This window comes from Lampetra fluviatilis, chromosome 57 (assembly GCF_964198595.1).
Source record: "Lampetra fluviatilis chromosome 57, kcLamFluv1.1, whole genome shotgun sequence".
NCBI lineage: Eukaryota > Metazoa > Chordata > Hyperoartia > Petromyzontiformes > Petromyzontidae > Lampetra > Lampetra fluviatilis.
The window spans coordinates 571,933-599,785 of NC_136331.1; the positions used below are offsets into that span (position 1 = coordinate 571,933).

At 59.3% G+C, this 27,853-nt stretch overlaps 1 protein-coding gene across 1 annotated transcript; it reads right to left on the reverse strand.

Annotated features, from left to right (window-relative positions):
• Nucleotides 1-447: 447 nt before the first annotated feature.
• On the reverse strand, nucleotides 448-26,810 carry LOC144950235 (uncharacterized). Its single transcript, XM_078880285.1, has 2 exons — nucleotides 25,922-26,810; nucleotides 448-2,272 (listed from the first exon to the last, which is right to left on the reverse strand). Exons 1-2 carry the CDS (start codon nucleotides 26,327-26,329, stop codon nucleotides 476-478), a joined length of 2,205 nt encoding a protein of 734 aa, XP_078736411.1. The 5' UTR covers nucleotides 26,330-26,810; the 3' UTR covers nucleotides 448-475.
• Between the last annotated feature and the right edge of the window lie 1,043 nt (nucleotides 26,811-27,853).

Here is a 27,853-nt window from a genome sequence, read left to right on the forward strand (position 1 = left end):
ACAAACAACGTGGGAATGCCACTCAAACGGCGTGGGTGGTGGGGGGTTGAAACCGCGGCACGGCTGGCGACCGGCGCGAGACGCCCGCTGGGAACGGCGCCAGGGTGGCAGCGCCTTCGCAGAAACCTCGTCGCCTGCGGTGAATACTGCGGGCGTATTGACGGGAGCATGCTCACACGCGCCACCCGCTTCACTCACGGGCGGACGCTAAAGGTCCCGCGACGCCGTTCGCCGAGCCTCAGGCCGTCGTGTGCCGTCCAGCAGACCCAGGCGCGCCAGACGTTCGTGGGGAAGGGCCCTCTCTATCCTAGATATGGCTCCTAGTTGAACTGCGATCGGACACCACGCGACCGCTGCGAATGCACGACTGCTCCCAAGGCACGGCCAGGCACCCCCCCCACCGCAAACTCACCGCGTCTCATCGGCTCCGCCGCTCCCCTCCTGGTCGCCCGCCCCCCATCCCCTCCCTCCCCCTTCACCCGGGCACCCATCTGTGGGCCCCGCCGGCCACCCCGCGGCTCGCGCTGGCCGCGGCCTGCACGTACGTGTCCAGGTCGACGTCCAGGAGGCCGCCGCCCTCTGTGAGCTCGTGCCGGATCATCGAGTCGAGGTCGCACTCGAGGCCTCCGCCGAACATGTCCGGGTCCAGGTCGCTGGGCAGCCTGGGCTGGGCCCCGCCGCAAGGCTGCTCCCCCAGCGGCGGCAGGAGGCCCGCGGAGGGGCCCCGGTCGGCCGGGCCGCACGGCAAGCGGCCGCGCTGGGGCGGCCCCGTGGCGGGGCCTCGTGGGCCCGCGGCCTCCGAGAACGCGGAAGGGAAGGCGGGCCGGTAGCGGATGGTGCGCGTCGGGTTGGCGAAATCGACGCCGCCACCGCCGCCCGGCAGCTGGAACGGTGGCTTGCCGAACACGGGGCCCCGCGTGAGCGCCGTCATATGGCGGTGCTGCTGTTGGTGGTGTCGGTGGTGGTCATGCGGGCCGTGGTACGGAGGCAGCGCCAGCTGCGTGCAGCTGTGGTGGTCCTGCCTGGCGCAGGCCGGGCCGTAGCCGGGTCCCAGGCACGGGCGGGTCGCGCTCAGGGCCTGCAAGCGCCGGCCGTCGAGAGCGCCGGCGTCCGCAGGCGGGGACTGCGTGAACAGCGCGTGGTGCTGCTGCTGGTGCTGCAGAGAACCGGGGCCGCCGCCGCCGCACCACGTGGGGTCTCCGGGGAGGAAGGCTGCGCCGTCGAAGCCGAAGGTGTAGCTGGCGCTGCGCTGCATCAGGCCAAAGGAGTGAGCGGAGTGCGCCGCGTCGGGCTGCGTCGTCATAACGTGAGGCCGCGCCGGCGGCGGCGGCGGCGGCTGCGTGCCCGGCGGCGAGGGCGAGTACACGCAGCCGTGCGGAGCCGGCGCGGACATCGCGATCTGCGCGAGCGGCACCGCGGTCGGCGCGGGGCCGAGGCGGCGGTGCGCGGCGAGGAACCGTGCCGCGTGGAGCTGCTGCTGCGCGTAGCCCGGCTGCGGCGACGCCAGCTCCTGTGGCGTCGCGGCCATGGCATGCCGGTGCTGCTGCCGGTGCTGCATCATCACGTCCTGCGACGCCGCCATGAGGTCGCGCGTCGGTGCCGGCGGCGCCACGTGCGCGTCCGCGAGGAGGCGCAGCGAGCCGCCGTCGGTCGAGGCGCCGTGGTCGGAGGGCGGCATATCCACGCTGAGGCTCTCGAGCAGCTCGTCCATGAGCTCCTCGCTCAGCTCGTCGTCGAAGCGCCGCTGCAGGCGCTCGTGCAGGCTCATCGAGTCGAGCGTCGGCACGAAGGAGGGGGTCCCCGCACCCCCGGGCCCCCCGTCCTCGCGTAGCTCCTCCGGCTCCTGGCTCGCCGGGATGGGCGACAGGCGGCCCCCGCCGCCGCCCAGCGAGCCGGCGCTGGCCGCGGAGCCGGCGCGAGACCGGAAGTCAGACCACGCGTCGAAGTCGTCGGGGCCCGGCGCGCCGGCCGGGCCGCCCCCCCAGCCGCCGGGGCTGCGGGTGCCCGGCTCCCCCGGCGGCCCCGCGGACGCCCCCCCGCAATTCCCCGTGGGGGCGGGGCCCCCCAGCGCCGCTTTCTTCTTGGCGACGGCGCGGGCGCGGCTGCGCGCCAGCTTGCTGCCGTTGGTCTCCATGGAGACGGCGCGGCGCCGAGGGGACTTGCCGCCCTTGCCGCCGTCGGGGTTGAGGACCCACCAGGAGCTTTTGCCGGTGCCCTCGTTCTGCACGCGGATGAACTTGCTGTGCAGAGAGAGGTTGTGCCGGATCGAGTTCTGCGGAGGGGGAGAAGGGGCCGGGGAGAGGCATTAGTCGGCTTGACGTGTCGCCGCCGGATGGAGGCGTCGCGAAATGGGTCGAGGGGTGCGGGGGACACCGGGAGACGCTTTGCCACCGTGTGAATGTGTCGCGTCGCTTGTGACGGCGCCATCGAGTGACGGCACCGACCTCCACCAGAGAGACGCGCGTCCTGATCAAGAGCAGTGCCTCACCGCAGCCTTGCACCCCTTTAAATAAGTAACATTAAAAAAACCTTTTTTTTAAACACGCTTTAATGAAATGTACCGTACTAGTAATGGAAGAAGTGGCCCCGAAGCTTGCTATAACATACGGGACCGTGGTGATTTACAGCCAACGTCAGTTTACAGTGGACAATTAGACCCAAGCCGAAACATAACATTTCAAAAATAATGTTTAAAAACATATTTTTTATGATAGAATATGGTATTGTCACCAGTAAGACATAAGTATACCAAGTTTGCAGTCGATACCACATTGGGAAGTGGGTTAAAATCGAGCTACATGATTTGAGGATACGACAACAAGAGTGAGTTAAATTAAAGCGTGTAAAAAGGTTAATAAAGACATCGGTTTGCTGAAACAAAGTATTTGTAGTAATGTGCCCGTGATGAACTTGTGTTTCGATGATAAAATCTGGCCGTGTCTCGCAACCCCATGGGGTGCGTGCACCCCAGGTGAAGCACCACTGATCTCGAGAGAGGGGTGGGTGGGGGGCTGCGGATTGAGTTCTGCATTGGGACATTGGATGAGGACACTCAATTAGGGACAACGCGGGGACACGGAGACACGGAGACAACGCGGGGACACGGAGAAACGTGGACACACGGAGAGACGTGGAGACACGGCCCTGCGAGAGAAAGTTCAAAATGCAGAGACAGAGAAGTGTGCTCTTGACAGGGGCAGTCGCACGTGTGTGTATGTGTGTGTATGTGTGTGGGTGTGTGTGTATGTGTGTGGGTGTGTGTGTGTATGTGTGTATGTGTGTGTATGTGTGTGTGTATGTGTGTGTGTGTATGTGTATGTGTGTATGTGTGTGTATGTGTGTGTGTATGTGTGTGTATGTGTGTGGGTGTGTGTGTATGTGTGTGGGTGTGTGGGTATGTGTGTGGGTGTGTGTGTATGTGTGTGTATGTGTGTATGTGTGTGTATGTGTGTGGGTGTGTATGTGTGTGTGTGTATGTGTGTGTATGTGTGTGGGTGTGTGTGTGTGGGTGTGTGTGTATGTGTGTGTATGTGTGTGTATGTGTGTGTGTGGGTGTGTGTATGTGTGTGTATGTGTGTGTATGTATGTGTATGTGTGTATGTGTATGTATGTATGTGTGCGGATGTATATGTGTGTATGTGTGTGCATGTGTGTATGTGTATGTATGTGTGCGGGTGTATATGTGTGTATGTATGTGTGTGTATGTGTGTGTGTATGTATGTGGTCCGGCAAAACAACCTCCTACCTCCTCGCGGTGCCGGACGGGCAACACTGTCGTGGGCAGTGCTGTGGGGGGAGGGCCAATGCCCATTGGCCTCTCCCCTCATGACGTCTGTGACCACCACAGTGGCTAAACGGGGGCTCTGGACGAGTGCGAGGGGCTGGTAACCCCTCCACCTTCAATTAACCACCACTAAACTACGAATTAAACATAAACCTGTAACTAATAAGCTTGTGCCGGAGGCCCCGGGGGGTCAGGCTTTTATGACGTCTCCTGGCCAAACCCCATTTGGCGGAGCCAGGAGATTGAATTTTCACCCTCGGGGCTCCTCCAGAAACAACGAAAAACCATTGCGGATGGCCACGTGGAATGTTCGAACGCTCAATGCGGAGGAGAGGCTGCCACTCCTCTGTCGGGAGCTGGACCGGTACCGCCTGGATCTCTGTGGCATTCAGGAGGTCCGGTGGACCGGTTCTGGATACTGCCACCATGAGGGGTGGACAGTCCTCTACTCGGGGCAGGAGACTGCCAAACAACAGGGTGTGGCTCTTCTTCTGAACAAAATAATGAAGGGGGCGTGGGAGCGTGGCGGTGAGGTGTGGGAAGCTGTAAGCCCCAGGATACTTTGGGCTCGCCTTCCCATCAATCAGAGACGAGGAGTGGTGGTCGTGGTTACTTATGCCCCCACCGAAGACGAACATCCGTGGAGGGATGCAGGCAAAGCCGATGAGTCAGACGCTTTCTATGACCTCCTGTCACAGGTGCTGGCTAAAGTGGCCACTCGGGACAGAGTCATCTTGTTGGGTGACTTCAATGCCCGAGTTGGTCATGATGCTGGCACCTGGTCTGGAGTGATTGGAAGGCATGGGCCAGATCAGCTCAATAATAACGGTAGGAGGCTGCTAGATTTTTGTGCAGCCCATGGGCTTGTAATTACCAACACGCTCTTCCGGCATCGGCGTATCCACACAACATCATGGATACATGCCGGGTCCAAGCAAGAACATCTGCTGGACTACATAGTGACGGACCAGCGGATGCGAGCCCATGTCCTTGACACCAGGACCTACCGTGGAGCTGATCTGCCCTCTGACCATCGACTAGTCATCTGTAAGATGCGCCTGCCATTCTTCCACTCCGGTGGTGGGTGTACACCCAGGATCCCATTCCAACCAAAAGTGGCCTGGTCTCAGTTAGCTGATGAAAGTTGCAAGCGAGAATTTCATCATCGCTTGCAGCTGGGGTTGGCATCGTCCCCCACTCCACCTGATGTCGAGGGTAAATGGGCGAGATTTAAGACTGTGACTCATGCAGCTGCAATGGCTGCTTTGGGTACGCGGTCCAGACCTCCCCAGAAACCCTGGCTGACAGAGGAGGTGTTCAGGTTAATTGAGAAAAAGCGACAGGCCCACTCTCATCGCCTACAGCATCCCACGTCAGAGAATGAGGAGGTTTACCGCAGCCTTCGCTCGGAGGTTCGGAGAGCCGTAAGGCGCTGTAAGGATGGGTGGTGGTCGCGGGTTGCTGAGGAGATGGAGTCTGCCTCAGTGGCCCGCGATCACAAATCACTATTTAACTCCATCAAAAAAGTAACCTGCAGCGCCACACCTATTACCATCATTAGAGGAAAAAAACGGTGATTCAATCTCCGACCCCCAGGAACAGGTTTGCAGATTTGCTGAGCATTTCTGTGAGGTCCTGGGGGAGGGAAAATCTCTCAGCCAGGAAAACATCATGGCACAAAGTGGGGATAACCCTGCTGAGGCTGCGGTGCCTCAAATATTGGAGGTCACCACGTGTGAGTGGCTGGCTGAGGTGCCAGCTGTTGAGGAAGTACTGAGGGCGATCCGGAGTCTGAGACCAGGGAAGAAACCGGGCAGAGATGATCTCCCAAGCGAAATGCTGAGGGAGGGTGGCGTTTGTGCACAGACTGCCCTATATGACATCATAACAACAGTCTGGACCACTGGACGGGTTCCGCAGGACTGGAAGGATACCCTGGTGGTCCCCCTCTTTAAGAAGGGGGACCGTACCGACTGTAACAACTACAGGGGCATCTCACTCCTCAGTGTGCCGGGTAAGGTCCTGGCAAGGATTATTCAACATCGCCTTGCTAGGCACGCTGAGGAGAGGCTTGCGGAGCCCCAATGCGGTTTCAGTAAAGGGCGGTCCTGCACAGATGCCATATTTTCTGTCCGTCTGCTACAGCAGAGGTGTAGGGAATTCCAAAAAGACCTACATCTCTGCTTTATTGACCTGGTCAAGGCATATGATACCATCAGTAGGACTGGGCTCTGGGTTGTTCTTCGTGCTTTCGGAGTCCCTGACCCTCTGCTCACGATCATTAAGGACCTTCATGATGGTGAGCGGGCCCGGGTAAAACTACGTGGCCGGGAGTCAGAGCCTTTCCCTGTACACCTTGGGGTGCGACAGGGATGTCCTCTGGCTCCCACATTATTTAACATCTATTTCGACTGCGTAGTTCGTGAAGCCTTCAATAGCTGTACCGGGGGGAATTTCCATTTGGTACAGATATAATGGGAGGCTGATCGACGCCCGGGTGCGATCAAGGGATGGCTCCCTATTGGTCAACCACGTTATGTATGCCGATGATTTGGTAATAGCTGCTCATTCAGAAGAGGAGTTGGAGACGCTGCTGCTGAGACTGGAGCGTGCCACTAAGAGGTGGGGCCTTACCATCAGCCCCACCAAAACTAAGCACCTGCCTGGGTATTTTGTACCATCGGACACTCCACCCCCACAACTCCCAATTGGTGATGGGGCAGTTGTGGAGAGAGTGGAGAGTTTCCCATACCTGGGCAGTGTGCTTATGACCGGCTCCAGTTTATCAGCAGAGGTCTCACTCCGAATCAGTCGAGCGGCAATATCTTTTCATCGGTTGCGTAACGCTGTGTGGAAGCTACCTGGTCTGTCGCTCCGCACGAAGCTTCAGGTCTTCTCGGCCACGATCATTCCCTCCCTTCTCTACGCTTGCGAAACGTGGACCCCCCTAGTGGAGCATCTTCGCCGGTTGGAAACATTTAGGCTGGCCTGCCTATGATCCATCCTGGGTTTAACCAGGCTGGATTGTGTGAGGAGCTCACAAGTCCTTGAAAGATCTGGGCAAAGTCCCATCAGTGAGCTCCTCCGGCAGGCAAGGCTGCGGTGGCTGGGTCATGTAGCCCGCATGCCCAGCCACCGCATGCCTAAACAGCTTTTGTTCGGCCGGATCGAGGGGGCTAAACGGGCGCGGCACGGGCTAGAGAAGAGATGGAGTGATGTGGTACAGGAGGACGTGGAGCTGAGTGGACTTGCCGATGACTGGTACCAGCGGTGTCAAGATCGGCCTCAGTGGAGGAGGTTCGTGAAGGACGCTACTGGGCAGTTGGAGGCAGTCGCCCTCCAACGACAACGGAGGGCGGAGGAGCGACGCTCACAACAACGAGCGGAGCGCCGGGTGGCTAAAGCACAGCAAGTTGGTACAGTAGGGGGCACAGGTGGTGCATCAGCCAGTCATCTCGGTCATCTCGGTCAGTCGACCCGTGGCACCTGGGTCTGCCCCGTGACCTCCTGCCAGCGGGCGTTCGACACTTCACGTGGCCTCAAGGTGCACATGGCCTGGCACAAGCGTCGTGGTGACGTCACCGCCACTTAGTGGCGAATGGCGGTTGTTGTTGTATGTATGTGTATGGGTGTGTGTGTACCGGGGGAATTTCCATTTGGTACAGATATAATGGGAGGCTGATCGACGCCCGGGTGCGATCAAGGGATGGCTCCCTATTGGTCAACCACGTTATGTATGCCGATGATTTGGTAATTGCTGCTCATTCAAAGGAAGAGTTGGAGACGCTGCTGCTGAGACTGGAGCGTGCCACCAAGAGGTGGGGCCTTACCATCAGCCCCACCAAAAATAAGCACCTGCCTGGGTATTTTGTACCATCGGACACTCCACCCTCGCAACTCCCAATCGGTGATGGGGCAGTAGTGGAGAGAGTGGAAAGTTTCCTATACCTGGGCAGTGTGTTTATGACCGGCTCCAGTTTAACAGCAGAGGTCTCACTCCGAATCAGTCGAGCGGCAATATCTTTTCATCGGTTGCGTAACGTTGTGTGGAAGCTACCTGGTCTGTCGCTCCGCACGAAGCTTCAGGTCTTCTCGGCCACAGTCATTCGCTCCCTTCTCTACGCTTGCGAAACATGGACCCCCCTAATGGAGCATCTCCACCAGTTGGAGACATTTAGGCTGGCCTGCCTACGATCCATCGTGGGTTTAACCAGGCTGGATTGTGTGAGCTCACAAATCCTTGAAAGATCTGGGCAAAGTCCCATCGGTGAGCTCCTCCGGCAGGCAAGGCTGCGGTGGCTGGGTCATGTAGCCCGCATGCCCAGCCACCGCATGCCTAAACAGCTTTTGTTCGACCGGATCGAGGGGGCTAAACGGGCGCGGCACGGGCTAGAGAAGAGATGGAGTGATGTGGTACAGGAGGACGTGGAGCTGAGTGGACTTGCCGATGACTGGTACCAGCGGTGTCAAGATCGGTCTCAGTGGAGGAGGCTCGTGAAGGACGCTACTGGGCAGTTGGAGGCAGTCGCCCTCCAACAACAACGGAGGGCGGAGGAGCGACGCTCACAACAACGAGCGGAGCGCCGGGTGGCTAAAGCACAGCAAGTTGGTACAGTAGGGGGCACAGGTGGTGCATCAGCCAGTCATCTCGGTCATTCGACCCGTGGCACCTGCTGGGTCTGCCCCGTGACCTCCTGCCAGCGGGCGTTCGACACTTCACGTGGCCTCAAGGTGCACTTGGCCTGGCACAAGCGTCGTGGTGACGTCACCGCCACTTAGTGGCGAATGGCGGTTGTTGTTGTATGTGTGTGTGGGTGTGTGTGTGGGTGTGTGAGAGATCCGGCTGCTATGCTTGGCACAGGGTCATGTCAGTGGTACATGCGGACCAACTCACGTGGTACACACTGTACAATGTACACACCACCCACGTGGTAAATGTACACACCACACACACGTGATATACACACGTGATATATAATTACACACACGTGATACAGTATATATATACACACACACACCGTGCCATGCACACGCCACCTTTCCCGTCATCGCCTACGGTCTATCCACCGCGAAACGCCCCGGGGCTCGGCAAACACCGGGGGGGGGGGGCTGCCCCCGTGCCCTGCCCGCACGATAAGTCCGTCTGGCTCAAGCCCTGAGCCTCCCTCTTCGTCTGCCGCAGCCGCCTTCGTGTTTCCTGCTCCGCCCACGCCGCCACAACAGCTGCCTCCGCCCTGCGCGGTCACAACACGGCGCGCCGAGAGGGAACACCCCGGGGGGTAACACGAGGGGGGGGGGGGGGGGGTAACACGAGGGGGGGGGGGGTAACACGAGGGGGGGGGGGGGCGGGTAACACGAGGGAGGGGGGGATAACACGGGGGGACTAAGGGGGCAACAGGGGGTCAGACATTTGTGACGATGTGTGACGAGGGGAGGGGGGGTTTAAGAAATGTGACGTCACATCAAAATGCGCAAATTTAAATATAGAATTGTTATAACAACACTAATTTTGATTAATTTTCATTATTTACTATTTGATTATTCTAATTTACTGAGGTCACCTTTTATTTATTCCATGAAGGAGCATTTTGCTTCTCCATGGGAGAATTGAGAAGCATACATTTAGAATTTTTTTAATGATTGTTATTAAACATTTTGATTATATTTATTCTACCAGGGCTTTTCATTCTGTGGAATGAATATGTGATTGTTATAATTGTACTCTCCATTTTGATCCGTTCTACTACAATGTTTCAAGTATTTTTTTTATAGTTATAATTACTTTTAATCTTTTATACTTAGAATATAATTTCAATATAATATTCTGAACATCTGCAGTTTTAGTTAGACGTTGAATATTTTCATGTGAATTTTATGCAAAATTTTAGCTTTCCAACGCCCCTTTTTTAATAAATGTGTTCTCCTACAACATCAGAGTGCAGCGCCACATTAAATACGCACTACAATGGCAATAGTTTAAAGCGATTTGAAGAATGTTTTATTTTCAAAATGTAAATATGGTTTTGGGGGGGAGGAGATCTTTGTGACGTCATATTTGAGGGGGGGTCTGACTTTTTGTGACACCCTATGACGTCATTTATGGACGGCCCCTACCACGGGGGGTAACAGGATGTACCCCACGAGGGACCAAGGGGGTAACAGGGGCTCCCTGGAGGATATCACGGGGACGTAGGGACTGGGCCGTAGGGGCTGGGACCCAGGGACTGGGCCGTAGGGGCTGGGACGTAGGGGCTGGGGCGTAGGGGCTGGGACCCAGGGGATGGGACGTAGGGGCTGGGCCGTATGGGCTGGGACCCAGGGGATGGGGCGTAGGGGCGGGGACCCAGGGGATGGGACGTAGGGGCTGGGACCCAGGGGCTGGGACGTAGGGGCTGGGACCCAGGGACTGGGCCGTAGGGGCTGGGGCGTAGGAGCTGGGACCCAGGGGATGGGACGTAGGGGCTGGGGCGTAGGGGCTGGGACCCAGGGGATGGGACGTAGGGGCTGGGACCCAGGGGCTGGGCAGGACACCTCGGGGTGAGCCCCCAGGGCCCCGAGGGGACTCCGCTCTCCGTCGTCCTCTTGGGGTCGCGGATGGGGGGCGGGGAGTTGCCCGGTGACGTCACAGGGGTGCGAGATCGGCTCAACGCGGCTGATTCGGGCCGGGTTGCCATGGGGACGGGGTATTTATAGGGGTATTTATGGCCGTAATTGGGGGTCACGAGGGCGAGGCACGTGCGGCGGTTCTGCTAAGTCGACTAGGCCTCAAATGAGCAGCACCCGGAAGAGCGGTAAGAAGACAAAGGCGGACAGGCGCGGAGCCTGCGAGCAGCACTTGCCCCCGACAGCCGGTGACGAAGCTTCCACTCGCGGAGCCGTCGTCGTCGTGTGCTGCGTGTGTCGGTGTCCCGCACGCTGTGTCGGTGTGTGCGTGTGTCGGTGTGGGCGTGTGTCGGTGTGTGTGTGTCGGTGTGTGCGTGTGTCGGTGCGTGCGTGTGTCGGTGTGTGCGTGTGTCGGTGTGTGTGTGTCGGCGTGTGCGCGTGTCGGTGTGCGTGTGTCGGTGTGTGCGTGTGTCGGTGTGCGTGTGTCGGTGTGTGCGTGTGTCGGTGTGGGCGTGTGTCGGTGTGTGTGTGTCGGTGTGTGTGTGTCGGTGTGTGCGTGTGTCGGTGTGTGCGTGTGTCGGTGTGTGCGTGTGTCGGTGTGGGCGTGTGTCGGTGTGTGTGTGTCGGTGTGTGCGTGTGTCGGTGTGGGCGTGTGTCGGTGTGTGCGTGTGTCGGTGTGGGCGTGTGTCGGTGTGTGTGTGTCGGTGTGTGCGTGTGTCGGTGTGTGCGTGTGTCGGTGTGTGCGTGTGTCGGTGTGGGCGTGTGTCGGTGTGTGTGTGTCGGTGTGTGCGTGTGTCGGTGTGTGCGTGTGTCGGTGTGTGCGTGTGTCGGTGTGGGCGTGTGTCGGTGTGTGTGTGTCGGCGTGTGCGCGTGTCGGTGTGCGTGTGTCGGTGTGTGCGTGTGTCGGTGTGTGCGTGTGTCGGTGTGTGCGTGTGTCGGTGCGTGCGTGTGTCGGTGTGTGCGTGTGTCGGTGTGTGCGTGTGTCGGCGTGTGCGCGTGTCGGTGTGCGTGTGTCGGTGTGTGCGTGTGTCGGTGTGTGTGTGTCGGCGTGTGCGCGTGTCGGTGTGCGTGTGTCGGTGTGTGCGTGTGTCGGTGTGTGCGTGTGTCGGTGTGTGTGTGTCGGCGTGTCGCACGCTCTGGCGGTGTGTTGTTCACTGTGTGGGGAGCGGTGGCGAAGTGGTTCGTGCACTTCGCTACTGCATCTGGCAATCCGAGTTCGATTGCCGTTAACGGACAAACTTTTGTGACAGATGCCAGAACCGGTCCTTCGGTCCCTGGTGCGGTGTACAGACATCAGTGTGTGGGAGACAAAGGCGGCCGGGCGCGTCTTGGCCCAACCGCCTGTTCAAGGCTGCACGGGGTATCTTTGTGTGATCACGTAATGTTTGCCGTGTATGGCACATGCACGTGTAGTAGTGGAGCCGTGGACACGTGCGTGTGTAATGAATGTAGCCGTGTGTTGTGTACGTCCAGCCACCACCGCATGCCCAAGTAGCTTCTGTTTGGCCGCATTGAGGGGGCGAAACGGGCGCGGCACGGGCTGGAGAAGAGATGGAGCTGATGTGGTACAGGAGGACGTGGAGCTGAGTGGACTTGTCCATGACTGGTACCAGCGGTGTCAAGATCGGCCTCTACAGAAGAGGCTCGTGAATAACGCCCATGGGCAGTCTGAGGCAGCCGCCCTCCAACAACAACGAGGGAGGAGCGTTGCTCACAAGGAGCGGAACGGGCGATAAAACGCAGCAAGTTGGCACCACTCAGGGCGGTACGGGTGGTGCATCTCAGTCAACCCACAGCACCTGGGTCTGTCCCGTGACTTGTCAGCAATGGTTCAAGTGATAGCCTCAGCGTGCACCTAGTCTGGCACAAGCGCCGTGGGGACGTCATCGGCAGTTGGTGGCGAATGGCGGCTGCTGCTGTTGTTGCGAGTCCTAACGCACGTGCTGTACTGTACACGCATGTGGCGTGGACACGCGTGTTGACAAGCAGCGCGCGCGCGTGCCAGTCACGAGTCGCCTTGACTCGTTCAGCCTGTGAGTCACCCCCCACACACCCCCACCAACACACCCCCACCAACACCCCCACCAACACACCCCCACCAACACACCCCCACCAACACACCCCCACCAACACACCCCCACCAACACACCCCCACCAACACACCCCCACAGACCCCGTGTCCCCCCCCACAGACCCCGTGTCCCCCCCCAGACCCCGTGTCCCCCCCCCAGACCCCGTGTCCCCCCCCCAGACCCCGTGTCCCCCCACAGACCCCGTGTCCCCCCCCCCAGACCCCGTGTCCCCCCCCCAGACCCCGTGTCCCCCCCCCAGACCCCGTGTCCCCCCCCCCCAGACCCCGTGTTCCCACACAGACCCCGTGCCCCCCCCCCAGACCCCGTGTCCCCCCCCCAGACCCCGTGTCCCCCCCCCAGACCCCGTGCCCCCCCCCCAGACCCCGTGTCCCCCCCCCAGACCCCGTGTCCCCCCCCCAGACCCCGTGTCCCCCCCCACAGACCCCGTGTCCCCCCCCCCAGACCCCGTGTCCCCCCCCAGACCCCGTGTCCCCCCCCCACAGACCCCGTGTCCCCCCCCCAGACCCCGTGTCCCCCCCCCAGACCCCGTGTCCCCCCACAGACCCCGTGTCCCCCCCCCAGACCCCGTGTCCCCCCCCCAGACCCCGTGTACCCCCCCACAGACCCCGTGTACCCCCACAGACCCCGTGTCCCCCCCCCAGACCCCGTGTCTCCCCCCAGACCCCGTGTCCCCCCCCACAGACCCCGTGTCCCCCCCCCAGACCCCGTGTCCCCCCCCCAGACCCCGTGTCCCCCCCCACAGACCCCGTGTACCCCCACAGACCCCGTGTCCCCCCCCCCAGACCCCGTGTCCCCCCTCACAGACCCCGTGTCCCCCCCCAGACCCCGTGTCCCCCCCCAGACCCCGTGTCCCCCCCCAGACCCCGTCTTCCCCCCCCAGACCCCGTCCCCCCCCCCCAGACCCCGTGTCCCCCCCCACAGACCCCGTGTCCCCCCCCCAGACCCCGTGTCCCCCCCCCCCAGACCCTGTGCCCCCCCCCACAGACCCCGTGTCCCCCCCCAGACCCCCGTATCCCCCCCACAGATCCCCCCGTGTCTCATTAAACTCATTCAGGCGGGGGGTGGGTGGTGAGTTTGGGAGGTGGGGGCAGGGGTGCGACTCTCCCCTCCCGCTCAGATCCCGGGAGAGTGATAATCTCCCCACGCTCTCCCCAAGCTCTCCCCACGCTCTCCCCACGCTCTCCCCACGCTCTCCCCAAGCTCTCTCCACGCTCTCTCCACGCTCTCCCCAAGCTCTCTCCACGCTCTCCCCACGCTCTCCCCACGCTCTCTCCAAGCTCTCTCCACGCTCTCCCCACGCTCTCACCCCAAGCTCTCTCCACGCTCTCCCCACGCTCTTCCCAAGCTCTCTCCACGCTCTCTCCACGCTCTCCCCAAGCTCTCTCCACGCTCTCCCCACGCTCTCCCCACGCTCTCCCCACGCTCTCTCCAAGCTCTCTCCACGCTCTCTCCACGATCTCCCCAAGCTCTCCCCACGCTCTCCCCACGCTCTCTCCACGCTCTCCCCACGCTCTCTCCAAGCTCTCTCCACGCTCTCTCCACGATCTCCCCAAGCTCTCCCCACGCTCTCCCCACGCTCTCTCCACGCTCTCCCCACGCTCTCTCCAAGCTCTCTCCACGCTCTCTCCACGATCTCCCCAAGCTCTCCCCACGCTCTCCCCAAGCTCTCTCCACGCTCTCCCCACGCTCTCCCCAAGCTCTCTCCAAGCTCTCCCCACGCTCTCCCCACGCTCTCTCCACGCTCTCCCCAAGCTCTCTCCACGCTCTCCCCACGCTCTCCCCAAGCTCTCTCCAAGCTCTCCCCAAGCTCTCTCCACGCTCTCTCCACGCTCTCCCCAAGCTCTCTCCACGCTCTCCCCACGCTCTCCCCACGCTCTCTCCAAGCTCTCTCCACGCTCTCCCCACGCTCTCCCCAAGCTCTCTCCACGCTCTCCCCACGCTCTTCCCAAGCTCTCTCCACGCTCTCTCCACGCTCTCCCCAAGCTCTCTCCACGCTCTCCCCACGCTCTCCCCACGCTCTCTCCAAGCTCTCTCCACGCTCTCTCCACGATCTCCCCAAGCTCTCCCCACGCTCTCCCCACGCTCTCTCCACGCTCTCCCCACGCTCTCTCCAAGCTCTCTCCACGCTCTCTCCACGATCTCCCCAAGCTCTCCCCACGCTCTCCCCACGCTCTCTCCAAGCTCTCTCCACGCTCTCTCCACGCTCTCCCCACGCTCTCTCCACGCTCTCCCCACGCTCTCTCCAAGCTCTCTCCACGCTCTCTCCACGATCTCCCCAAGCTCTCCCCACGCTCTCCCCACGCTCTCTCCAAGCTCTCTCCACGCTCTCTCCACGATCTCCCCAAGCTCTCCCCACGCTCTCCCCAAGCTCTCTCGGCGTCGTATCTTTGTTTATCGCGGCGCCCAGGCAGCCGGCTTCGCGTCACGGGGACCACGGAAGCGACACGGACTCCGGAGAGCTCCTCCCCCACACACAGAGACTCAGCCCCCCCGTGTGCTGTCCCCTCAGCGGCAGCTCCCCCACACACAGAGACTCAGACTCCCCGTGTGCTGATTTCAGCTGTGTGAGCCTTCTTCTTTCGTGTGGCTGTCGATGTCGATGCAGGGCAACAGGTACAATTTCACGTGCAGGTGGTCAAGCCAAAATAACCGTGTCAAGAGCAGCGGAGTGTATCACTGTGATGTCTCCATTTTCGTGGATCGGGGCATTGCGTCGTTATACATTGTACGGTCTATTCTGGATGACCAAGTCACACGAGTGATCATAGTTGAGTCGGAATTTGTGTCTAACCACCAGCGCTTCTCAACGTACGCCCCTCCCCCCAATACAGACCACTCGTCCCCGCGACTCCCACCCCCCACCATCACGTGTCCCACCTATGGAGAACTCCACTCACCACGTGCTCCACACACTGAGCTCCAGGCACCGCGCTCTGCAGGAGGGTGAATGTGTTTATCGGCACCGAGTGAACAAAGGGACCAGGAAGGGGACCCCCCCCCCCCGCAGCCCCCCAACGACCCCCCCTGCCAGACGCCGGCCACGCTCCGCCGCCAGGAAACGCTGCTGGCTGCTCAGCTATGCGGAGGAAGCCTGCGCGTTGAGATGGCAGTACAGAAAGTAGGTGCGTGAACACGTAATCTGTGTGGGTTTATTTCTATATAAAGACTGTTGCCGAGCAAAAGCTGAAAACGTAAAGCGGCCAGCAACGAGCAGCATTGTTAGAATTGTGATAAGTGCTCGCCCACTCAAACTCGCCCACCCACTCACTGGCACATTAACCCACTCACCCATTTACGCACCAAGCCACGTACACACCCATTCAACTCACCCACTCACATTTTCACTCACCCACTCACTCATCTGTCCACTTACACTCCCGCTCATTTAACGCACTCACCCTCTCACCACACTGCAGGTCACCTCAATTATCTTCCCTCGCACTTGGAATTCCCTCCTTCCATCATCACCACCATCGTCACCACCACCATCTCTTTCCACAACAATAATCTTGCTCAAGTCAAGAAACATCTCACGTTGTATAGACTACACCTTCAATAGCGCCAGTTGTTGCTGGCCGCATGGCGTTTTCTACCCTGTGTGCGGCAACGGTGTTTAAAATATAATTGCATCATCGCAAAAACCCGGTCGCCGGTTAGAAATGAAGAAAGCACAATTCAGTTTCTGGAGAAGCTTTCCAGAATGAAACGTCGGACACCACGCCGAATAACACGCGGTCGCGGCACTGAAAACAGGCAGCGCACGCGCGCACAGCAGGGAGCCAGACTAAAATATCCCTCGAGTGTTCCCGGTGGCCGGATAAAGAGCGGAAGGGGATCGATTGGAATTGATGCCGAGGCCCGGCCAAGCGGCCGGAGCCATGGGCATGGATGCGGAGAGTCGACAACAACAACAGCAACAACAACAACAGCAGCAACAGAGCGGCGGCGACACGGGACGGCACGCCGGGTCCCACGGGCATGAGCAGGACTCCGCAAGCCCGTCCCGGGCACGCACACGTGGGTACATTCTTCGTCATCGTCGTCAGCCATGGTCGATCCGCTGCTGGATGGACGCCTCTAATGGAGAATCTGCGCTGGTTTGAAATATTCAGGGTGGCCTGCCTACGATCCATCCTGGGTTTAACAGGGGTCATGAACTGGGGTCATGAGCAGGGGTCATGAACTGGGGTCATGAGCCAAGGGGTCAACAGGAAAAACAAAACCACGGACGGTGGATTACGCAACCAGGGCCAGGGGTTAGAGGTCAGTACAGGGGATGGGGAGAGATGAAACAAGCGTGATCCCTGAACCCTGACCCCAAACAGGGTTCAAACTCGCCAGCTCCCTCCCCCCGTATCAGTAGCGATGTCCAGGGCCCCCAAGGTTCCCTTTGCATCCCCTTTGTATACCCTCGTGCTCCCCCCCCCTGAATCGGCCAGTGGGGGTCAAAGTCCACGCGTGGCAGCAACATGGCGAGGGGGTGGGTGCTGGGGAGACGAGGTCGGAGGGGTGAGAGATGGGAGTGGTGAGGGAGGAAATAGGAGGGGGCCAGGTGAGGAGGGGTGCTCCACTCCGGAGGGAAAGGGGACCCCGAGAAAGTGGAGCCAGAGGGAGGAGACCCCAGCAGAGTGGCTGCCTGAGCCGTGAACAGTGAGCCGTGAACACTGCCACCGCGCCCTTCCCGAGGCGGGGACCCCAGGACCAGGGGAGGGGGGCAGGCGGGGGACCTCCCCGACCATTCTATCCCGATTGGCGGTGGGATGTCGACACCAAATGGAACAAAGACGAAGGTCCCCTGTATAGCCTGTAACGGACTGTTGGGGCACGCGCTGTCCGTGAGCACCTTTGAAAGCCAGCAAGGTACACGGCGGTGGGGCAGCATCACGCTCTGTCTGATGCCTTTGTCTCCCCAGTGGCGATCTTTACCACACACCGCACAGGTACTCATTTTGGGCTGAGGCGACCAAGGAGAAGCCCAGGACCGGTTCTGATAATCGTCACTAGTGTTAGCCATGAACGGGAATGGAACTCCAGCTGCCGTTCGCCACTAAGTGGCGGTGAGGTGACCACGGCGCTTGTGCCAGGCCAGGTGCACTTTGAGGCCACGTGAGGTGTCGAAGGTCGCTGACAACATATCCCGGAACAGACCCAGCAGGTGCCATGGGTTGACGGACTGAGATGACTGGCAGATGCACCACCTGTGCCCCCCTACTCTGACGTTTTATCCGTCCAGCGCTCCTCTGCCCTCCGCGGTTGTAGGAGGGCGACTGCCTCCAACTGCCCAGTAGCGTCCTTCACGAGCCTCCTCCACGGAGGCCGATCTTGAAACTGCTGGAACCAGTCTTCGGAATGTCCAATCAGCTCCACATCCTCCTGTACCACATCAGTCCATCTCTTCTCCAGCCCATACTAGCCCCGTCTATCCGGCCAAACAGAAGATGATTGGGCATGCGGTGGCTGGGCATGCAGGCTACATGGCCCAGCCAACGTAGCCTTGCTCTCCCGGAGGAGCTCACTGATCGGAATGTGTCCAGATCTTTCAAGGATGTGAGCTCCTCGCACAATCCCGCCTCAAACCGAGGATAGATTGTAAGCAGGCCAGCCTGAATGTTTCAAACTGACGCAGATGTTCCATTCGAGGGGTCCACATTTCGCAAACAATGAGAAGGGAAGGCATGACTGTGGCCAAGAAGACCCGGAGCTTCGTGTGGACTGACAGACCAGGGAGCTTCCATACAGTGCTATGCAGCTGACAAAAAGGCAATGCCGATAGACTGATTCGGAGTGAGACCTCTTCACTCTCCGCAACTATCACACCACTCATGGGGAGGGGGTGACGAGTTGGATATAAAATACCCAGGCAGGTACTTAGTTTGGTAGGTATAATGGTAAAGCCTAACCCCGTATTGGCATGCTCCAGGTTCAGCAGCAGAACCTCCAACTCCTCGGAGTGAGCAGCAACCACCTAGATCACAGTGTAGATCAATTACCGGGTTGACCAGTAGGGAGCATCCCTTTATCGCATCCGGGCACCGATCAGCCTCTCATCTATACCAGATCGAAATTCTTCTGGTACAGCCATTGGAAGGCTTCTCGAACTACATGGTCGAAGATTATGTTAAATAATATTACACACACACCTACTCACATACACTCACCTCCACAATGACAAAGATCCCTCGTATAGCCACTAACAGACTGTAGGGGCAAGTGCTGTTAGCGAGCACCTATGAAGGCCGGAACGGCACACGAGGGGGTGGGTGGTCAACACCACGCCCGACCGCCTTTGTCTCCCCAGTGACGATGTTCATATCGCACTAGGTACTCATTTAAGGCTGAGTCGACTTAGGGGAGGCCCATGACCGGTTCAGATAATCGTCACTGGTGTTGGTTGCTGGGTTCTGCACTGCTGCCTCCACAAACACACCTCACATCCAAAATAATGAAGACACCCTCCCCCCACCCCCTCCTTCACCCCCCCCCACCGCGGCCTCTGGGCGACACCACGTGGTGGAGACGCATCCCACCGACGCGCTTATGACTCCCGTGAGTCCCGTGTGAGTGATGGCGAGCGGTGGTGCAGTGGTTAGCGCTACGCTGCGCTACGAACCTGGCGACCCGAGTTCGATTCCCGCTCACGGCCAACACCAGTGACGATTATCTGAACCGGCCCTGGGCCTCCCCTAGGTCGACTCCGCCTCAAATTAGTACCTGGTGCGGTGGGTAAACATCGCCACTAGGGAGACAAAGGCGGCCGGGCGTGGGGCTGGCTACCCACCCCCTCGTGTGCCGTGCCTGCCTTTATAGGTGCTCGCTAACAGCACTTGCCCCGACAGTCTGTTCAGGATATACGGGGGATCTTCGTGCGTGTGTATGCGGGTGTGTGTGTATGCTGGTGTGTGTATGCGGGTGTGTGTGTGACGCGTGTGTGTGTATGCGGGTGTGTGCGTGTGTACACGTGCGTGTGTGCGTGTGTACACGTGCGTGGGAGGGAGGGGGGGTCAAGTTGCTGTTTGCGACTCGCGACCTGTATGACGGCCGGCCACATCACACCGAGGGGGTTGGGTGGTCAATCCCCCCCCAGTGTGTTTGTGGACGAGGGTCTGCGCTACGAACCCGGCGACCCGAGTTCGGTTCTCGCCCTCGGCAGACACCGGCGACGTCTCCTAGAAGCTGGTGCGGTGTGTCGTAAACATCAGCACTGGGGAGACAAAGGCGGCCGGGTGTGGTGCTGGCCAACCCACCCCCTCGTGTGCCGTTGCCGGCCTTCATTAGGTGTTGCTGCTCGCTAACAGCACTTGCCCCGACAGTCTGTGAAGGCTACACGGGGGAACTTTGTGTGTGGGCGTGTGTGCGAGTACAGGGGACCTTTGTTTTGACTGCGTGTGAGTGTGAGTGCTGTGTGTGTGAGTGTGTGCTGTGTGTTGTGTGTGAGTGCGTGTGTGTGCTGTGTGTGTGAGAGTGTGTGAGTGCTGCGTGTGTGTGAATGTGTGAGTGTGTGTGAGTGTGTGATGTGTGTGTTGTGTGTGAGTGCGTGTGTGTGCTGTGTGTGTGAGTGCTGCGTGTGTATAAGTATGTGTGCTGTGCGTGTGTGTATGCTGTGTGTGTGCTGCGTGAGTGTGTGAGTGCTGCGTGTGTGTGTGCTGTGCGTGTGCTGCGTGAGTGTGTGTGCTATGTGTGTGCTGTGTGTGTGCTGTGTGTGCGTGTGTGAGTGCTGCGTGTGTGTCCGTGTGTGTGTGTGTGCTGCGTGAGTGTGTGCTGTGTGCGTGCTGCGTGAGTGTGCTGTGTGTGTGTGCGTGTGTGTGCTGCGTGTGTGTGAGTGTGCGTGCTGTGTGTGTGAGTGTGCTGTGTGTGAGTGTGTGAGGGCGTATGTGTGTGTGCGCGTGTGTGCTGCGTGAGTGTGTGTGCTGTGTGTGAGTGCGTATGTGTGAGTGTGTGTGCGTGTGTGTGCTGTGTGTGAGTGTGTGCTATGTGTGTGTGTGCTGTGTGTGTGTTGTGTGTGAGTGTGTGTGTTGTGTGTGAGTGTGTTGTGAGTGTGCTGTGTGTGTGCTGTGAGTGTGTGTGCTGTGAGTGATGTGAGTGAGTGTGTGCTGCTGTGAGTGTGTGTGTGCTTGTGTGTGCTGCGTGTGAGTGTGTGTTGTGTGTGAGTGTGCTGTGAGTGTGTGTGCTGTGTGAGTGTGTGTGTGCTGTGTGTGTGCTGCGTGTGAGTGTGTGTATTGTGTGGGTGTGCTGTGTGTGTGCTGTGTGTGTGCTGCGTGAGTGTGCGCGTGTGTTTTAGTGTGTGCTGGGTGTGAGTGTGTGCGATTAAGCGTGTCTCTGCATTGTCTTTGATTGTGGTGTGCGTGTGAGTCTGTGTGTCTATGTAATTGTCTTTGTGTGTGCGTGTGATTACGTGTGATTATGTGTGTGCGTGTGATTACGTGTCTGTCATTCTTTGTGTCTGTGTGGAATTATAGTGTACAGAATGTACACTGTGTAAGCGGTACCACTGGGGAGACAAAGGCGGCCGGGCGTGGTGCTGGCCACCCACCCCCTCGTGTGCCGTGCCGGCCTTCATAGGCGCTCGCTGACAGCACTTGCCCCCAACAGTACATTGAGGTTATAGGGGGGATCTTTGTCTTTGGCGTGTACTCTATATAGAATGTGTGTAAACGTGTTGTGTGTACAGTGCGAGTAGTCTGTATACAGTGTGTACAGTGCGAGTAGTCTGTATACAGTGTGTACAGTGAGTCGTACAGTGAGCGCGAGTGGTGGTCTCGAATCGACTCGAGGAGTCAGAGCGAAACTCGAGCGCGTCTCCCTCTCACGCACCCCCATCACCCCCCATCACTCCTACACCACCCCCATCACTCCTACACCACTCCTACATCACCTCATCACTCCCCATCACACCTACACCACCCCCATCACTCCTACACCACTCCTACATCACCTCATCACTCCCCATCACACCTACACCACCCCCATCACTCCTACACCACTCATACATCACTCCTACATCACTCCCCATCACTCCTACATCACCCCCATCACTCCTACACCACTCATACATCTCTCCTACACCACTCATACATCACCCCCATCACCCCCATCACTCCTACACCACTCATACATCACCCCATCACTCCTACATCACCCCCATCACTCCTACACCACTCATACATCACTCCTACATCACTCCCCATCACTCCTACATCACTCCCCATCACTCATACATCACCCCCATCACCCCCATCACTCCTACATCACTCCCCATCACTCCTACATCACTCCCATCACTCCTACACCACTCATACATCACTCCTACACCACTCATACATCACTCCTACACCACTCATACATCACCCCCATCACTCCTACATCACTCCCCATCACTCCTACACCACCCCCATCACTCCTACATCACCCCCATCACTCCTACACCACCCCCATCACTCCTAAACCACTCATACATCACTCCTACACCACTCATACATCACTCCTACACCACTCATACATCTCTCCTACACCACTCCTACATCACCCCATCACTCCCCATCACACCTACACCACCCCCATCACTCCTACACCACTCATACATCACTCCTACACTACTCATACATCACCCCCATCACCCCCCATCACTCCTACACCACCCCCATCACTCCTACACCACCCCCATCACTCCTACACCACTCATACACCACTCATACATCACCCCATCACTCCTACATCACCCCCATCACTCCTACATCACCCCCATCACTCTTACATCACTCCCCATCACTCCTACATCACCCCCATCACTCCTACATCACCCCCATCACTCCTACATCACTCCCCATCACTCCTACATCACCCCCATCACTCCTACATCACCCCCATCACTCCTACACCACTCCCCATCACTCCTACATCACTCCCCATCACTCCTACACCACTCCCCAATCACCCCCATCACTCCTACATCACCCCCATCACTCCTACATCACCCCCATCACTCCTACATCACTCCCCATCACTCCTACACCACTCCCCATCACTCCTACACCACTCCCCAATCACCCCCATCACTCCTACATCACTCCCCATCACTCCTACATCACCCCCATCACTCATACATCACTCCCCAATCACCCCCATCACTCCTACATCACCCCCATCACTCCTACATCACCCCCATCACTCCTACATCACCCCCATCACTCCTACACCACTCCCCAATCACCCCCATCACTCCTACATCACCCCCATCACTCCTACACCACTCCCCATCACTCCTACACCACTCCCCAATCACCCCCATCACTCCTACATCACTCCCCATCACTCCTACATCACCCCCATCACTCATACATCACCCCCATCACTCCTACACCACTCCCCATCACTCCTACATCACTCCCCATCACTCCTACACCACTCCCCATCACTCCTACATCACCCCCATCACGCCTACAGCACTCCCCATCACTCCTACATCACCCCCATCACTCCTACATCACCCCCATCACTCCTACACCACTCCCCGTCACTCCTACATCACCCCCATCACTCCTACATCACCCCCATCACGCCTACATCACTCCCCATCACTCCTACATCACCCCCATCACTCCTACATCACCCCCATCACTCCTACATCACTCCCCGTCACTCCTACACCACTCCCCATCACTCCTACATCACCCCCATCACTCCTACATCACTCCTACATCACCCCCCATCACTCCCCATCACTCCTACATCACCCCCATCACTCCTACATCACTCTCCATCACTCCTACACCACCCCCATCACTCCTACACCACTCCCCATCACTCCTACACCACCCCCATCACTCCTACACCACCCCCCATCACTCCCCATCACTCCTACATCACCCCCATCACTCCTACATCACTCTCCATCACTCCTACATCACCCCCATCACTCCTACATCACTCCTACATCACCCCCCATCACTCCCCATCACTCCTACATCACCCCCATCACTCCTACATCACTCTCCATCACTCCTACATCACCCCCATCACTCCTACATCACTCCTACATCACTCTCCATCACTCCTACATCACTCCCCATCACTCCTACACCACCCCCATCACTCCTACATCACCCCCATCACTCCTACATCACTCCTACATCACCCCCCATCACTCCCCATCACTCCTACATCACCCCCATCACTCCTACATCACTCTCCATCACTCCTACATCACCCCCATCACTCCTACATCACTCCTACATCACTCTCCATCACTCCTACATCACTCCCCGTCACTCCTACACCACTCCCCATCACTCCTACATCACTCCTACATCACCCCCCATCACTCCCCATCACTCCCCATCACTCCTACATCACCCCCATCACTCCTACATCACTCTCCATCACTCCTACATCACCTCCATCACTCCTACATCACTCCCCATCACTCCTACATCACCCCCATCACTCCTATATCACTCCTACATCACCCCCATCACTCCCCATCACTCCCCATCACTCCTACATCACCCCCATCACTCCTACACCACTCCCCATCACTCCTACACCACTCCCCAATCACCCCCATCACTCCTACATCACTCCCCATCACTCCTACATCACCCCCATCACTCATACATCACTCATACATCACCCCCCATCACTCCCCATCACTCCTCATCACTCCTACATCGCCCCCATCACCCCGCATCACCACCCCTACAGACCCCCACTCCTACAGACCCCCACCCCACCCCTACAGACCCCCACCCCACCCCTACAGACCCCCACCCCACACCACCACACCTGCACACCTACAGACCCCCACACCTGCACACCCCACTGCGAGGGCAGTCCCCCGGTAGAAGAATCGAGACCCCTGAGACTAGCAACTCCTTTCGAAGCGAGACCCCTTCGAGTAGGGACGGCAGTGTGTGTGGGGGGGGGCGGTGAGTAATGGACGAGGAGTCGCTGGTCCTGGCAGGTTCCCGCGGTGACATCGACACGACCACGGTAGTGGTGGTGCTGGTGGTGATGGTGGTGATGGTGGTGGTGCTGGTGGTGGTGGTGCTGGTGGTGCTGGTGGTGGTGGTGCTGGTGGTGGTGCTGGTGGTGGTGGTGCTGGTGCTGGTGGTGCTGGTGGTGGTGGTGCTGGTGGTGCTGGTGGTGATGGTGGTGGTGCTGGTGGTGCTGGTGGTGGTGCTGGTGGTGCTGGTGGTGGTGCTGGTGGTGCTGGTGGTGCTGGTGGTGGTGCTGGTGGTGATGGTGGTGGTGGTGCTGGTGGTGCTGGTGGTGGTGGTGCTGGTGGTGGTGCTGGTGGTGATGCTGGTGGTGCTGGTGGTGGTGATGCTGGTGGTGGTGCTGGTGGTGCTGCTGGTGGTGGTGGTGCTGGTGGTGCTGCTGGTGGTGCTGGTGCTGGTGGTGGTGGTGCTGGTGGTGGTGCTGGTGGTGATGCTGGTGGTGCTGGTGGTGGTGGTGCTGGTGGTGGTGCTGGTGGTGCTGCTGGTGGTGCTGGTGGTGGTGGTGCTGGTGGTGGTGCTGGTGGTGCTGCTGGTGGTGCTGGTGGTGGTGGTGCTGGTGGTGCTGTTGGTGGTGCTGGTGGTGGTGGTGCTGGTGGTGGTGCTGGTGGTGGTAGTGCTGGTGGTGCTGCTGGTGGTGCTGGTGGTGGTGGTGCTGGTGGTGGTGGTGCTGGTGGTGGTGCTGGTGGTGATGCTGGTGGTGCTGGTGGTGGTGGTGCTGGTGGTGGTGCTGGTGGTGCTGCTGGTGGTGCTGGTGGTGGTGGTGCTGGTGGTGGTGCTGGTGGTGCTGCTGGTGGTGCTGGTGGTGGTGGTGCTGGTGGTGGTGCTGGTGGTGGTGGTGCTGGTGGTGGTGGTGATGCTGGTGGTGCTGCTGGTGGTGCTGCTTGTGGTGGTGCTGGTGGTGCTGCTGGTGGTGTTGGTGGTGGTGCTGGTGGTGCTGGTGGTGCTGCTGGTGCTGCTGGTGGTGATGGTGGTGCGGGTGGTGCTGGTGGTGGTGCTGGTGGTGCTGGTGCTGGTGGTGCTGGTGGTGCTGGTGGTGGTGGTGCTGCTGGTGCTGGTGGTGCTGGTGGTGATAGAGGCACGGGTGTTACCCTGCGACCCCCCCCACACCACCTCCCCTCGGGGTGGTGGTATGGGGGGGGGGCAAACATCTCTCTCGCTCTATCTCTTGTCTCCACCTACAATATACAACGTTGTTTTTTGACACATCCCATCAGCCCGGCGGGCGAGTGAATCATCTCACCCAAGCAGGAGCCACATCGTAAACAGACAGAGGGGGGGGGGGGGTCATTTACGGGGGGCAGTTCCCCAGCACCAGCGAACCCCTGCACTGCTGTCAGCCTCCCACCCCTCCACGTGCGCAGAGTTAACACCAAGTTGCTCACCCCCCCCCCATAGCCCCCCTCGGCTCCCCTCCTCTACCCCCCCCCCAGCCTCCGCTCGCCGCTCACCTTCCAGCCGGCGGAGCTGTTGCTGTCGCCCTTGTCCCTGAAGTAGGGCACGCTGCGCACCATCCACTCGTAGATCTGCGCCAGCGTGAGACGGTGCTCCGGAGCGCTCTCGATGGCGCTCGTGATGAGGTCCGCGTACGACAAATTGCCCCACGCGTTGCGTCGGGACGACCCCTTCTTGAGCCCCGCTCCCGCGCACGGCAGCGACGCGCCGCTGGGGCTCGCTCCGTCGATCCCCTCCTCGGTCCCCTCGGTCACGTCGACCCCCTCGACGGCTCCCTCCGAGCCCCGCTGGCCCGGGTCCCCATCCTTGATCGACAGGTCCGGGCGGCGCAGCGGCCACGTACACGAGCGTGGTCGACTCAGGGGCTCGAACTCGGGGTCGATGTCGATCGGGGGTTCGGCCATGGTGAAGAGAGAGAGAAAGGGAGGGACACAAGGGGGGTTCGTGGGGACCCCGTTGAGTCCCCCCCGAGTGGTCACACCAAAGTCCCCGCGGCGGTGCGAGGCGAGGATCAGCCGCTCCCCGCGGCTCCCATTGGGCCCCCGAGCGAGGCGACTCCGCCCAGGATGGGAGAGCGGAGTGAGACACGGGCGGAGAGACGGGACACGGGCGGAGAGAGACCTTGAGAGACACGGAGACTCCGAGAGAGACACGGAGACACGGGACTCTGAGAGAGAGAGAGAGACACGCAGGCACGGGGAGATGATACTCTTGAGAGACACGCGCAGAAACACGAGGCAGAGAGAGACGCGGAGGAGACACGAAGACGAACCCAGAGATACAGAAACGAGACTGCGAGAGAGAGGGACTCGGAGAGACACGGACACAGGCTGGACGCGAGAACACAGCGAGAGAGAGAGACAGAGATTCAGAGACAAACAGAGATCCCCCGGCCACCCCCACTGATCCCCCCCCCCCGACCTCCCCCCGGCCACGACGGGTCCCGTAAACACGAACCAAGTTGCGACACGCGGCCCCCTCCACGCGGGGGTGGCCGCCTCCTCCTCCTCCCCCCGTGTTTACCATCATAACCAACACCAGCAGCACCATCATCACCATCACCACCACCACTGCCAACACCATCACCAACAACACCACCACTGCCAACACCATCACCAACAACACGAAATAAAAATATAAAGATCCCCATGTAGCCTTAACAGGCTGTTGGGGCAAGTGCTGTTCGCGAGCTCCTATGAAGGCCGGCACGGCACACGAGGGGATGGGTGACAAGCACCACGCCCGGCCGCCTTTGTTACACACCGCACCAGGTATTCATTTGAGGCCGAGTCGACCTAGGGGAGGCCCAGGACCGGTTCAAGTATTCGTCACTGTTATTGGTCGTGAGCGGGAATCGAACTTGGGACGCCGGGTTCGTGGCGCAGTGCGCCAACCACGATACTACTGCTGCCATCATTATCACCACAAACACCACCACCATCATCATCACCACCACCATCATCATCACCACCACCATCATCATTCCACAAACACCACCACCATCATCATCACCACCACCACCATTATCATCATCACCACCACCATCATCATCACCACAAACACCACCACCATCATCACCACCACCACCATCATCATCACCACCACCATTATCATCACCACCCACACCATCAACACCACCGACACCACCTCCATCATCACCATCATCTACACCATCACCACCAACACCACCACCACCAACACCACCACCATCATCACCACCACCATCATCACCATTATCATCACCACCGACCCCACCATCATCACCACCACCATCATCACCACCACCACCGACACCACCACCATTATCACCACCCACACCACCATCACCACCACCGACACCACCATCATCATCACCACCGACACCACCACCACCATCATCACCACCACCACTGACACCACCACCGACACCACCACCACCACCACCAACA

Bases quoted from the DNA above. Each gene is read 5' to 3' on its own strand.
- LOC144950235 (XM_078880285.1), bottom strand. From the start codon at position 26,329: ATGGCCGAACCCCCGATCGACATCGACCCCGAGTTCGAGCCCCTGAGT. The intron at 2,273-25,921 runs GTGAGCGGCGAG...CCCCCTCCGCAG, and splicing joins ACAGCTCCGCCGGCTGGAAG to AACTCGATCCGGCACAACCT.